Source organism: Ascaphus truei, chromosome 22 (assembly GCF_040206685.1).
Source record: "Ascaphus truei isolate aAscTru1 chromosome 22, aAscTru1.hap1, whole genome shotgun sequence".
Classification (NCBI taxonomy): domain Eukaryota; kingdom Metazoa; phylum Chordata; class Amphibia; order Anura; family Ascaphidae; genus Ascaphus; species Ascaphus truei.
In genome coordinates, this window is record NC_134504.1 from 16,407,905 (window position 1) to 16,422,610 (window position 14,706).

The 14,706-nt window shown below is 52.5% G+C and overlaps 1 protein-coding gene across 1 annotated transcript in view; it reads left to right on the forward strand.

Annotated features, from left to right (window-relative positions):
* The window catches only part of SLC39A11 (solute carrier family 39 member 11), a 258,516-nt gene that overhangs the window by 230,789 nt on the left and 13,021 nt on the right, over nucleotides 1-14,706 (forward strand). Inside the window, exon 6 of the mRNA XM_075579851.1 lies at nucleotides 7,985-8,054. Coding sequence (XP_075435966.1) covers nucleotides 7,985-8,054 — 70 coding nt within the window. The remainder of the gene's footprint in view (nucleotides 1-7,984; nucleotides 8,055-14,706) is intronic.

The window sequence follows — 14,706 nt, forward strand, 5'->3', positions numbered from 1 at the left end:
GCCTGGTGGCAGATGAGGATAGTCAGATAGCTATACAGTTTACACAGAAAGCAGATGAAGAAAGAAAGAGGCAGTCGGTTGGCGCGGGATGAGAAAGTAGAACGCTGGAGAAGGAGAGAGGGGCGGAAAGAATTGGGGACATCATAAGGTATTAAAGGAAAGTGATGGGAGAGAGAAGGGGGGGGGGGGGAGAGAATGGATGTCTTCCCCCCCCCCTCCTCCCCCCCCGTGTTATTTCCCGTGATGGTCTCCCAAATGTTATCCTGCATCTCCGTCCCAGAGGGGAAACTCCCATGGGAGGTATGAGCCAGACGGGCCGTGTGCAGCTGAATATGAAAGAGCTCATCAGAGCCCTGACATCTGCAACATGATCGTAATTGAGTTTGATGGCGGTGCTAATTACATCAGTTAAGTATGCAGAATGTTTGTCCCTCCATTACGCCCAGTGCCGGCATGTCATCGCGTGGAAGCCCTCGTGGGCAACCTCGCGCCTCGAGGGGACCCTGAGCTGCGGGGAACATTGTGTGGGGGCAGTTTGGAATCGTAACCGTGGAGGTGGGTGCAGCACGTTACTCTGGGGGGGGGAACAACACGCCCTTAACCCTTAAGCGTTGGAGCATCCACGGCTTGGTTTTGTGCGTAGGAAGACCGTTGTTTTGCTGGGCTAAAGTACCGTCGGGCAGGATAGAGCGAGATAGTTTGCTAAGGCAGAGGGGCTCAACTTCAGTCCTCAAGCCCCCCACAACAGGTCTGGTTTCCTTGATATACCAGCCTAAGCACAGGTGACTCAATCAGTGGCTCAGTCTGAACCTCTGATTGAGCCACCTGTGCTGAAGCAGGGACTGATTGCGCCACCTGCGATGAAGCTGGGATATCCTGAAAACCTGTCCTGTTGTGGAAGGCTTAAGGACTGTAGTTGAGGTCCCCTGTGATGAGGAATACGTGGCAGAGGAATACGTGGCACAGGAACATTTGCATAACCAAGGTGGGAGTGCGTTCTGCAGCACAATGTGCTTAGCAGAAGGTGGCCTGGGTGTTGGCCTGTCCCAGCGCTGTGCCCCACGCCCTCCGCCGCCCTGAACATGCCACTGCACGGACAGATAATGTATCTTTTTGTGGGCCGTCACGGTGAGCGTGGCACACGCAGCGTGGGCCGTGTACTGTAAGAGGAATGTAATGGAAGGTGCCTTATGGCTTAGCATGTATTTAATAGTCTCTGGTGTATATTCCCAAACATTAAAGTAGCTGTGGGTTGGAGCAGTTTCCGGGGGTGTTTTGCATCCCCTGCTGTGTGGTTCAGTGCTGCTGCCAGTCAGTGTGTCTCCCACGCACGCGCCCGCTCTGCGTTCTGCTTCTCCATCAACACCAGATGTGTCCAGGGGGAGGGGGGTGGGGGGAGCGACTTATTCCACCTGCACCTCACGTATGTAACCGCAGCACTGCGACATAGCAACCCGGCCTGGACTGCACCGGGAGACCCGTGCCGCTCTGCGAGTAATGCGGACAGGCCGTACCCGTGCCGCACTGCGAGTAATGCAGACAGGCCGTACCCGTGCCGCTCTGCGAGCAATGCAGACAGGCCGTACTCGTGCCGCTCTGCGAGTAATGCAGACAGGCCGTACCCGTGCCGCACTGCGAGTAATGCGGACAGGCCGTACCCGTGCCGCACTGCGAGTAATGCGGACAGGCCGTACCCGTGCCACTCTGCGAGTAATGCGGACAGGCCGTACCCGTGCCGCACTGCGAGTAATGCAGACAGGCCCTACCCGTGCCGCTCTGCGAGTAATGCAGACAGGCCCTACCCGTGCCGCTCTGCGAGTAATGCAGACAGGCCCTACCCGTGCCGCTCTGCGAGTAATGCAGACAGGCCGTACCCGTGCCGCTCTGCGAGTAATGCGGACAGGCCGTACCCGTGCCGCTCTGCGAGTAATGCAGACAGGCCCTACCCGTGCCGCTCTGCGAGTAATGCAGACAGGCCCTACCCGTGCCGCTCTGCGAGTAATGCAGACAGGCCCTACCCGTGCCGCTCTGCGAGTAATGCAGACAGGCCGTACCCGTGCCGCACTGCGAGTAATGCAGACAGGCCGTACCCGTGCCGCTCTGCGAGCAATGCAGACAGGCCGTACTCGTGCCGCTCTGCGAGTAATGCAGACAGGCCGTACCCGTGCCGCACTGCGAGTAATGCGGACAGGCCGTACCCGTGCCGCACTGCGAGTAATGCAGACAGGCCGTACCCGTGCCGCTCTGCGAGTAATGCGGACAGGCCGTACCCGTGCCGCACTGCGAGTAATGCAGACAGGCCCTACCCGTGCCGCTCTGCGAGTAATGCAGAAAGGCCCTACCCGTGCCGCTCTGCGAGTAATGCAGACAGGCCCTACCCGTGCCGCTCTGCGAGTAATGCAGACAGGCCGTACCCGTGCCGCTCTGCGAGTAATGCGGACAGGCCGTACCCGTGCCGCTCTGCGTGTAATACGGACAGGCCCTACCCGTGCCGCTCTGCGAGTAATGCAGACAGGCCCTACCCGTGCCGCTCTGCGAGTAATGCAGACAGGCCGTACCCGTGCCGCTCTGCGAGCAATGCAGACAGGGCCCTACCGTGCCGCTCTGCGAGCAATGCAGACAGGCCCTACCCGTGCCGCTCTGCGAGTAATGCAGACAGGCCCTACCCGTGCCGCTCTGCGAGTAATGCGGACAGGCCCTACCCGTGCCGCTCTGCGAGTTATGTGGACAGGCCCTACCCGTGCCGCTCTGCGAGTAATGCGGACAGGCCCTACCCGTGCCGCTCTGCGAGTAATGCAGACAGGCCGTACCCGTGCCGCTCTGCGAGCAATGCAGACAGGCCCTACCCGTGCCGCTCTGCGAGTAATGCGGACAGGCCCTACCCGTGCCGCTCTGCGAGTAATGCGGACAGGCCGTACCCGTGCCGCTCTGCGAGCAATGCGGACAGGCCCTACCCGTGCCGCTCTGCGAGTAATGCGGACAGGCCCTACCCGTGCCGCTCTGCGAGTAATGCGGACAGGCCCTACCCGTGCCGCTCTGCGAGTTATGTGGACAGGCCCTACCCGTGCCGCTCTGCGAGTAATGCGGACAGGCCCCACCCGTGCCGCTCTGCGAGTAATGCGGACAGGCCCTACCCGTGCCGCTCTGCGAGTAATGCGGACAGGCCCTACCCGTGCCGCTCTGCGAGTAATGCGGACAGGCCCTACCCGTGCCGCTCTGCGAGTAATGCGGACAGGCCGTACCCGTGCCGCTCTGCGAGCAATGCAGACAGGCCGTACCCGTGCCGCTCTGCGAGTAATGCGGACAGGCCGTACCCGTGCCGCTCTGCGAGTAATGCAGACAGGCCCTACCCGTGCCGCTCTGCGAGTAATGCAGACAGGCCCTACCCGTGCCGCTCTGCGAGTAATGCAGACAGGCCCTACCCGTGCCGCTCTGCGAGTAATGCAGACAGGCCGTACCCGTGCCGCTCTGCGAGCAATGCAGACAGGCCCTACCCGTGCCGCTCTGCGAGCAATGCAGACAGGCCCTACCCGTGCCGCTCTGCGAGTAATGCAGACAGGCCCTACCCGTGCCGCTCTGCGAGTAATGCGGACAGGCCCTACCCGTGCCGCTCTGCGAGTTATGTGGACAGGCCCTACCCGTGCCGCTCTGCGAGTAATGCGGACAGGCCCTACCCGTGCCGCTCTGCGAGTAATGCAGACAGGCCGTACCCGTGCCGCTCTGCGAGCAATGCAGACAGGCCCTACCCGTGCCGCTCTGCGAGTAATGCGGACAGGCCCTACCCGTGCCGCTCTGCGAGTAATGCGGACAGGCCGTACCCGTGCCGCTCTGCGAGCAATGCAGACAGGCCCTACCCGTGCCGCTCTGCGAGTAATGCGGACAGGCCCTACCCGTGCCGCTCTGCGAGTAATGCGGACAGGCCCTACCCGTGCCGCTCTGCGAGTTATGTGGACAGGCCCTACCCGTGCCGCTCTGCGAGTAATGCGGACAGGCCCCACCCGTGCCGCTCTGCGAGTAATGCGGACAGGCCCTACCCGTGCCGCTCTGCGAGTAATGCGGACAGGCCCTACCCGTGCCGCTCTGCGAGTAATGCGGACAGGCCCTACCCGTGCCTACCCGTGCCGCTCTGCGAGTAATGCGGACAGGCCGTACCCGTGCCGCTCTGCGAGTAATGCGGACAGGCCGTACCCGTGCCGCTCTGCGAGTAATGCAGACAGGCGCTACCCGTGCCGCTCTGCGAGCAATGCAGACAGGCCCTACCCGTGCCGCTCTGCGAGTAATGCGGACAGGCCCTACCCGTGCCGCTCTGCGAGTAATGCAGACAGGCGCTACCCGTGCCGCTCTGCGAGCAATGCAGACAGGCCCTACCCGTGCCGCTCTGCGAGTAATGCAGGCAGGCCCTACCCGTGCCGCTCCGCGCGCGCACCCACTCAGTCACCCACCCGCGCACCCACTCAGTCACTCACCCGCGCACCCACTCAGCCGCGCACCCACTCAGTCACCCACCCGCGCACCCACTCAGTCACCCACCCGCGCACCCACTCAGTCACTCACCCGCGCACCCACTCAGCCACGCACCCACTCAGTCACCCTCCCGCGCACTCACTCAGTCACCCACCCGCGCACCCTCTCAGTACCCCACCCGTGCATCCACTCAGTCACCCACTCACCCGTGCGCCCACTCACCCATGCGCCCACTCACTTGCGCACCCACTCAGTCACCCACCCGCGCGCCCACTCGGTCACCCACCCGCGCGCCCACTCGGTCACCCACCCGCGCGCCCACTCGGTCACCCACCCGCGCGCCCACTCGGTCACCCACCCGCGCGCCCACTCGGTCACCCACCCGTGCGCCCACTCGGTCACCCACCCGCGCGCCCACTCACCAGCACACCCACTCACCAGCGCACGCACCCACGCGCCCACTCAGTCACCCACCCGCGCACCCACTCAGTCACCTGTCTTTTGTGGAAAATATAAAAAGAAACAGGTTGCATTGTAATCTTTTTTTCGGTGTGACAATAACAAAACAGTTACGTTCAAGTTGTGCGCTAAAAAATATTTTTCCCTGGTAGGTGCGCTATGGGTTGGGGGGGGGGGGGGGGGGGGGGGGCGGCCGCCCTGCTCCTTTCATTTGTCCTGGGCCCCATGCTTTCTGTTGACGACCCTGCTCCCGCCCGCCACCGCAGCGGACACCCCGCCCCACAGTAAGTCCGCTGCCGCCACCCCCCTGTCACACCCCCTGAAGCGCTATGTACATTAATGGTGCTATATAAATAAAGACATACAATACACACCGCACCCAAAGTCAGCCGCCGCAGAGATACCCGCAGGGGGGGGGGGGGTTCCAACCCGCCCACCCAGGGAGACGCCGCCTAGCTGTGAAGGCGGGGGGGGGAATCCCAACCCTCCCGGCCACCCCCCCAGTGACCCGCCGCCACAGAGCTATGAAGGCGGGGGGGGAGGGGAGGGGGAAGAATTGGAGATGTGAAGGGGGAAATCGGAACTGTGAAGGGGGGGGGGAAATGGAGATGTGAAAGGAGGGGGGTGAGCGTAGAGCGAGGCGGAGCGGGAAAATGTTATCCCGGGGGCAACGCCGGGTATATAAGATAGTATATATATATCCACCTGCTTTTCTCGCTGTGTCTGGAAGCCGGGGATGGAATTGAGCTGCGTGAGATCCAGGTGCAGCGTCCCTCCTCGTGCCAGCCAATAGCAGACGAGGAATAGCAAATGGGCCCTGCGCCCGATGGCGTGCTCGCTATTCCTCCATCTCTCTTACCTTCTCTCCAGGGAACGTTCCCTCCTCCTGCATGCACAAACCAAGCGGCTTCTCTGAGCTGCTCGGTGCTCTGGGATAGAAGGTCTTCCTGCTAGCCCAGGAATAGCCAACTCCAGTCCCCAAGACCCCCCCAACAGGTCAGGTTTTAAGGACACCCCTGCTTCAGCACAGGTGATTCAATCAGTGGCCCAGTGGAAGACTGAGTTTCTGATTAAGCCACCTGTGCTGAAGTGTGGACTGCTTGAGCCACCTGTGCTGAAGCAGGGGCTGATTGAGCCACCTGTGCTGAAGCAGGGATATCCTGAAGACCTGTTGATGGTCCATGAGGACTGGAGCTGCTCACCCGTCCTAACCTGCAGTAGTAATTGTATTGATTGCAAATAGCCTGGCGTGCGATGAACAGGAAGACGGCGTCTCGTTACGTGGCTCCTTCCGCCCTCCGCGAAGTGTGCTGTTAAGGTTCCACCTCCGAGGCGGCCGCGCGCACGTCTGGTTTGTGACGTCCCTGGGAACGACATGTTCAAGTTCTCATTGAAAAGGTTTTATTTTGTGAGGTAGCAATCCCCCTGGGAGCGTCCTACCAAGTCAGGTCTCTGTATGCAGGCGAATCTGGGGCAGTTCCATTGAAAACAATATGCGCTCTGCCCATAACTGTCTCCTTACCGCCCCTTTCACCTCTTCTGCTCTCACCTTAAACCCTTTCCCCCTCACTGTAACTATGGAACTCCCTCACACCAAGCACCTTCTCTCCCCGCTCTTTAAGTCAAACCTGAAAATTCACCTGTTAAATGAAGCATCCCAATAGCCTGGACTCACAGCTACTGTCCCACACCCACAGTCACTCCTAACAACCATTGTGACCAAGCACTGCCATCTACTGCACTTACCCACCATCAAGGCCAGGCACTGCCATCTACTGCACTTACCCACCATCAAGGCCAGGCACTGCCATCTACTGCACTTACCCACCATCAAGGCCAGGCACTGCCATCTACTGCACTTATTCCCTCACCAGCTGTCTCTGTAACTCTCCCAACATACCACTTAGAGTGTAAGCTCTCCGGGGCAGGGATTTCCTTTCCTATTGTCTGACTTTATTTTGCTTATTGTATTATTATTCCCTGTCCTGTGTTGTCTCTCTTGCAAAAGCCCACTGGGCGCTATGTAAATAAATATATACATGTATCTGTTTGATTGAATATACATCTGGAGCAGTGATTTGACCTGAATTGTCTTAATTCGACTGCTTCACAGTATCTTTGATTTTCCATTTGTCGAAGTCACAGTGTCACTTGCGATAACTGTGACATCTGTCACTGAACCCGACCCCCCTTAATCCTGGGGCTCTCGGATGTGTGACATCACCGCGCCAGTCGCCTTCCTGTGCTGCTGCTGTGCGCCGTTGTCACAGCCTCTGCCAGCGGCACCGTGACTAACCCAAGGTCTAGCACCAGCCAACTTCTTAGAGATGTCTGTAATGCTAATTACTCCACCGCCCTCAGCTTCTCGCTAATTAAATGTCTTTAATGCGCACCGCCTAATTGCTCGGCAAAGGTCAGCTTAACCTTTGCTTCCCGTCCTGGTCTCTGATTCCTACGTCAGTAATGTTACGTGTGATGTGCGAGGCCGGGAAGGGGGACCCCGTCTCTCCTCTGTGACACAGAGGTCCTCTCTGTGTTATTTCCTTCGGCATTGCTGTGGTATGGGGTACGGCGTAGGTCCGACTGTATCCGTGTGAAGGGTTGGCTTTGGGGCTTCTTTAATGCATCGATGGTCAGAGAGGCTTTAAAAGTGTTGAACTGGGAGGGGGGGGAAATAATATATTTGTAACCCGTTGACATTGATTTCGCGGCTCTTGCCAGGCAAAGAGGCCGGTCACTAGACTACCGTAAAATAGGTAGGGACTACTAGGCGACGTGGTTACTGGCACTGGTGAATTTCTGTGTGTAATCTACCATCAGAATTAGGGACCCTAAGGCAGCTACAGGACAAACTTTGTGCCTTTATTAGATGGCGCATAGCAAAACCACTCGGGCAAAAGACGGCATGTTGAGGTTCCATTGTTGGCAAAAGTCTGCGAGAGTTGGCAGGTCTCGAATGCGTGTTGGAGGAAGGAGTTAACTTAACCTGCCCGGCAGCAAAGGGATTAAGCGTGTAACTCCATAGATTGCCGTGACCTGACGTGTGCCATGTCTTTTTCAGAGGGGTTGGCGGTTGGCGTAGGTTTCGGAGCCATCGGCAAGACGGCTTCCGCGACGTTCGACAAAGCCAGGTAAGACCGAGTCGTGCCGATCCTTCTGTGGAAACTTGAAAACGTTGCACACTGCCAAACCCTATGAATTGACCACTGAATGGGTACAGGGTGGGCAGCAGCAGGCCCAGCACATAGGTACTTTCTGGGCATCGTCGGTGCCATAGAAATGGTCAAACAGTGGACAGCAGCACCCTCCTCCCTCACACACACACCAGGGCGGGACTTACTCATTAAATCCCATCATTGGGTTTTGGACTAGCATCTCGCTATATTCTTAAAGTCCTTAATTAGAAGTCCCAAACTGTCAGATACTGGCTTTTGTTGAGGCAATTTGGATATTGGATCCACGAAATATCGACACCGATGAGTCGAATTCCCAAATGTATGTTTCCAGGCTGCTCTTAAAGCTGGGAGTTTGTAGATTGCACCAAAAAAACAAAACCGGACATCTCGTCTGGCTCCAGGAGGGGACATCGCCGTTTTACGATCTCGGAGAAGGGGGATACCGGTGAAAGTTTCCTGGACACATTTGCCGGAGCTCGTTATATGTGAATCTGTTCTGGTTATTTGTCTAAGTCTGGGGGGCTCAACTCCAGTCCTCAAGCACCCCCCCCCCCCCCAAACGGGCCAGGTTTTCAGGACATCCCAGTCAAAGACGGAGCCTCTGATTGAGCCGCCTGTGCTGAAGTTGGGATATCCTGAAACCCTGTCATGTTGGGGGGTTGCTTGAGAACTGGAGTTGAGCCCCCTGGTCTAAGTACCTCAAATAGTTGCCAGTGGCTCAAAAAATGAGCACCGTAACAAGTAAACGTGGCTTAAACGTGGCGCAAATCACCAGCTTTTGAGTAAAAGAAAAGGACGAACGTTTCCGTAAAATTGGGGTGAAAGGTCCCTTCTAAAGTCTCGCTCTCTCCCTCTCTATACAGGAGAGAATTTCAAGTGGGTGTTTAGAAAAACCCTATAGATTTGTCTCTCCCTCTCCTCCTCTCTTTTTCCTGGCAGTGGAAAAAATAAATGACTGATACTTTGTATCGCTGTGCATGACGCAGTGTCCCCTCTCTGTGTACGCGATGTTCTGAGATGGGGGTGCACGCTGTCTTGCGGAGGATGTATGGAACAGCTGGATCCAGATCCAGTTACAATTTCCACCGCTAAATATTCTGGCTGCCTGTGATAATGTCACCGATACCTGTAGGTTAACGCCCTAGCTGCCGGAAGGTCCTGAGTCACCTCGCAAAGCGTATGTTTCCAGAGGAATAGACGGAGATACGGAGACTGATGTTTGATAACTTGCCACATTGACATGTCTGACTTGAAACAAGGGAAGCTGTTTAATGTCGATATTTATTTGGTTCTGGTTCTATTAGGCCCGCGGCTACACATTGGGCTGTAGTCAGGGACAGACCTTAGTTTCTTAGGACGTTTTTACAAGTATCGGCGAGTGTAGTTGAGTTTGGACCTGTAGCTCGAGACAGTACCCCCCACACCGTAGTGCAAGAAACAGCCACACTTAGCGGGTTAGAAGAAGGGGTAATCCGTATAAATGTCATTTGAACACGTGCGAAAGATGAATGTATCCTGGTCCTCCGAATTTGTGCCCACCAGTTACATACGTTTATTTGTGCGACGTCGGCTTCATAATCGTTATACCAACAATGATGCAAACTATCGTGGCTTTGCGGACAGACATGTCCTAATGCTTGAGGTTAAGGCCGGGCAGCAAATATTGAATAAGGGAGCTGGCGTTGACGTAGATTTGTGTGCGTCTGCTGCCACCACGTGCTCAGTGCCGGTTACTGCGCCATTATTACTAGCAGCAGCGTCGTGACATTTGTAGACCTCGACCATAGTTACATAATAGATGAGGTTGAAAAAAGACATAGGTCCATCAGGTTCAACCTATGCTAAATTTAGACGACAGATACTTTATCCTATATCTATACTTACTTATTGATCCAGAGGAAGGCAAACAAAAAAACCATTAAGGGGAAAAATTAATTCCTTCCTGACTCCAAGAATTGGCAATCGGATTAATCCCTGGATCAACATCCTTCCCATGTATACTTATTTGGTATATCCCAGTATACCTTTCCCATCTAAAAAGATGTCCAACCTTTTTTTGAACAAATCTATTGTATCTGCCATGACAGTCTCCATGGGTAATGAATTCCACATTTTAACTGCCCTTACTGTAAAGAACCCTTTCCTTTGTTGCTGGTGAAATCTCCTTTCCTCCAACCTTAAGGGATGCCCCCGAGTCCTTAGTACTGCCCGTGGGATGAATAGTTCTTTTGAAAGCTCCTTGTATTGTCCCCGAATATATTTGTATATAGTTATCATATCCCCTCTTAGACGCCTCTTTTCTAATGTAAATAAATCTAATCTAGCTAGCCTCTCCTCATAAGTTACATTGTCCATCCCCTTTATTCATTTGGTGGCTCTTCTCTGCACTCTCTCTAGTTCCATAATGTCTTTTCTTAGGATTGGTGCCCAAAATTGTACTCCATATTCAAGGTGTGGTCTTATTACAAGCACTCCTAAATCCTTCTCCATCAAGGATTCCCCCAATATATCTCCATTTAATTTGTATGTCGCCTTTTCATTCTTGCATCCCAAATGCATAACCTTACATTTATCTGTATTAAACCTCATTTGCCATTTACCTGCCCACGTTTCCAGTCTCTCCAAGTCCTTCTGAAGAAAAATTACATCCTGCTCTGATTCTATTACCTTACACAATTTAGTATCATCAGCAAAGATGGAGACTTTGCTCTCGATCCCAACCTCAAGGTCATTAATAAACAAGTTAAAAAGCAGGGGTCCCAGTACCGATCCCTGAGGATTTCTTTATTTTGTACACCAACCTCTTGTGTGAAACCGTATCAAAAGCCTTTGCAAAATCTAAGTAGACCACATCAACTGCATTACCCTGGTCTAAATTCCTACTTACCTCCTCAAAGAAACAAATAAGGTTAGTTTGGCAAGATCTATCCTTCATAAATCCATGCTGACTACTACTAATAATTTTGTTTTCCATTAGGTATTCCTGAATATTATCCCGTATTTAACCTTCAAGTAGTTTCCCTACTATTGAAGTCGAGCTTACAGGTCTGTAATTTTCCGGTTGTGATCTAGCTCCCTTTTTAAATATAGGCACCACATCTGCTTTACGCCAATCTTGTGGTACTGAGCCTGTGGAAATGGAGTCCTTGAATATTAAATATAATGATTTTGCTATTACTGAGTTTTTCTCATTGAGAACTCTTGGATGTATGCCATCGGGGCCAGGTGCCTTATTTACTTTAATTTTTTCAAGTCGCTTATGAACTTCTTCCTCAGTTAACCAATTGGTCATTAATATGGAGGTTGTGGCTTCCTCATGCGGCACTACTATTGAACTTGACCAACGCTTGCAGTCAGTGAGAAGTGCTGGGGGAGTACAGGAAGGGAAATCTGTGCTGTCCATACGGAGGAACGATTGGTCATGGAAGCGTGAGACTCTCGTGACCTTCTGGTGGCCTTGTACAATTGACCTCACATCCACTTTGATAGCGACCTGAATTTTGGCCACAAAGTAAGACTAAAAGGAATGTATACTCCAAGAAAAACAAACCTGTACTGGGCTGGCCGGAGGGCGTGCCATGGGCAATGGACTAAATAAAAAGGGGGGAAAGCCTCCCCTCCTCCCCCAAGACGGCGTCATTTATTTGAACAGAACGCCGATGTTTATCGTGCTGGGTCCCCCGGAGTTTGACATCAGGAACGCTCATGTCCATTATTCTAGTTAAATGTGCATTGTACGTTGAACAAAAGGCTTGGTATGAAAGTGCAACCCAGAAAACCTTTGATAGTTTGACAATAGGCAATCTTTGTCGACACGTTGGGCAGACACATTTTTGTTGAGTCTTAATAATGTTGGCACGTGGACTTTGGAAATGTCAGAAAACCCAAACGAATCCAAAAACGTGATCATGCCAAACCGTACCTTTTTCTTTGATCCTCACTTGTAAATTGTACGGTCACGCAGAACTCAAATTGTATGTCTAGCTTGAACCATAGTTTTGTTGAAGCTTTTTAAAAAAAAATCTAAACCGAGGGCCATTTAAAAGTCTTAACTGCAAAGACAAATGTGGGCGTTCCAAAACAGTCAACTTAACAATGAACCGCAGCTCCACTCCAGAACATGAACACGTCTGCTTCCAGCAAAACATTGACATAACCTCTGCTCAAACCTATTAACGCTATCCCCAACACTGAAATAACACCAACCTCGCCACAAGATCTCCACTAAAACACGGCCAAATTGTACCTGACTCCAACGCAAATTCCTCGCCCTATCTGAAACCGTATCCTTCATTCTCTGTGTAATGTCATTCGAAATTTAACCCTAACCCCATATCGAACCTTAAAGCAATTTCCAAGTTACTATCTAAGCGTTAACCATCATCTCCACCCATAGCTCAACCTAATTATCACCCCAAAGGTAAACCCTAATCGTACTTGTACCCCAGCTGTAACTGTGCCCTATTGGAGGTGGCGGGACTCCAACAGACAGTCTATTTTGTACCATTAGAAACAGGGACATTTTAGGGCTCAGAGGGACTTGTGATTTTATGGGGTTTAGATGAGCTCCATGGCTGATACTTTACACCTCATACATAAACCCTGGCCCCTGGCAAACGCACTTACCAGAACACCCTCCTACTGTCTCTGTACGTTCTTCCTACTTACCAATTAGATTGTAAGCTCTTCGGGGCAGGGACTCCTTTTCCTAAATGTTACTTTTATGTCTGAAGCGCTTCTTCCCATGATTGTGTTATTTGTATTATATGTTATTTATATGATTGTCACGTGTATTACTGCTGTGACGCGCTATGTACATTAATGGCGCTATATAAATAAAGACATACATACATACATGAATCCACTACCCTTTGTAGCCCACTTCCCGATGACATTGAAGCTATATGCGCTGCGTCCCATCAGGAAAGCGGTGATTCCCACGTTAGTCTGCACTGATGGGATTAAAACCTCACCTAGCTCTGTAGGTTATGACGACGCAGTTTTTGCGTTAGATTAAGAGGGCGAGTTGCCCAGTATAAAAGTCCCCGATATACCCAAGCATAGGAGACGTTCAACATATTCTCCGGAGTATTATTTGTAGCTGGCATTTCCGATGCGAACGAGAGTCCGCGTGGAGGGGAAGCTGCCTAGCGGCGCTTCAGCAGTACGGGGAGAATCTGCCCCGAGGGGCGTCAAGAGTGGCCCCAAACTGGCTACCCCATCTACTGTAATAGCCATAGCTCAAGCAGCGAAGTGCTTTTTGACACACAGACTAATTCTATATATGGAAAGTATATGGGGCAGACAGCACAGCTAATGATATATGGTATAGCGCAACAAGTGCAGGGACAATATATAAGAATATACCATGTATAGAATGATATATCGTTACATACATTCTATATATGGTAGAGAATGTAAATATATTTGTCTCCAATGTGACATTGCTTTACCCTTTTTGCCCTTGAACTTTGTCCATTTGTTTTGGTGCTGGCCCTTTATAGCACAACGTGAAGCGCGCGGGCAAATTGGTTTGCGTGGCCAAACAAGATAGGTGGGAAGGGGCAGTACATTTTGAAAGTTACAGTAGCAGAGATAAGTTCTTTCTTCCATAGTGTGCGTGGGAAGGGCGAGTAGCAGAGCCGTGCGACGAGCGAGGGTTACATGTCGCATGCGAAATACCCCTTGGGTCTGTGACAAGTTTGCGCCCCGTTGACAGTTAGAACGAGTGAGACTCGCTTATTAGGGTTTCCCCTCGTCTCCCCCCGAGTGACGTTCACTCCCCGTAAGTGGACAGTCTGAGTGGAGTGCGAGGGCGTCTGAAGAAGGTTATGGCGCGTAAACACAGAGAGTGGACGGTGAGCGGCTTTGATACAGGGCAGCCTATCTGTTCTACGCGTAAGAAAGGAGCCTTTGGATTGAAAGCCACTTTGCTGCAATCACCAGGGACTCTCTGTGCCAAGGCGTGGATTATAGTGTGGCTACCAGCGTATTCTCTCTCTCTTTCATCACGGACTGTACCTTGAACCCATGTTGCAAGTGCACTCGCCAGTAATGCTTTGCATAGCAAATTTAACAGCAAGGGGGAGCAGTCCGACATGTTTGGCGCTAATGAAAGACTCCTAGGTCCCTAATCTATATCCGTCTCTGACCCACAAGTGAAGAGAAAAAATGAGTGCGCTCTAAACTAAAAGTAAAATATATTATTGGTGCAGAGATTAAAAAATAGAGAAATGCGTTGGGTGAAAAAGGAGGACCTATTGGTAAAGCTATTTATGTGTAAATTAATGTGAATGTTCTGACCATGTGAGGTGCAGCTAGTAAACCGTGATGGCTCGGTGCATCAAGAGAGAGATTAGAAGGACAGAAACCAGCGCACATGACCCACAAGAATAATCCGTGCTGTCTTTTCTCTCCCAGCCCTGAAAATATGAACTAACTGCCCAGAATGTTGTGGATTCAATTCCCAGCTGCAATTCTGTCCTTTATGTCTCAGTTTATTCAACTGTAACAGAGATATATAATAGTAACGTAGCATCTTTTTCAACACGCGGAGTTGAAGAGTCTGAAGTTGCGAGGCCTGTCCAGTTATGGCCTGAGTAAGGCT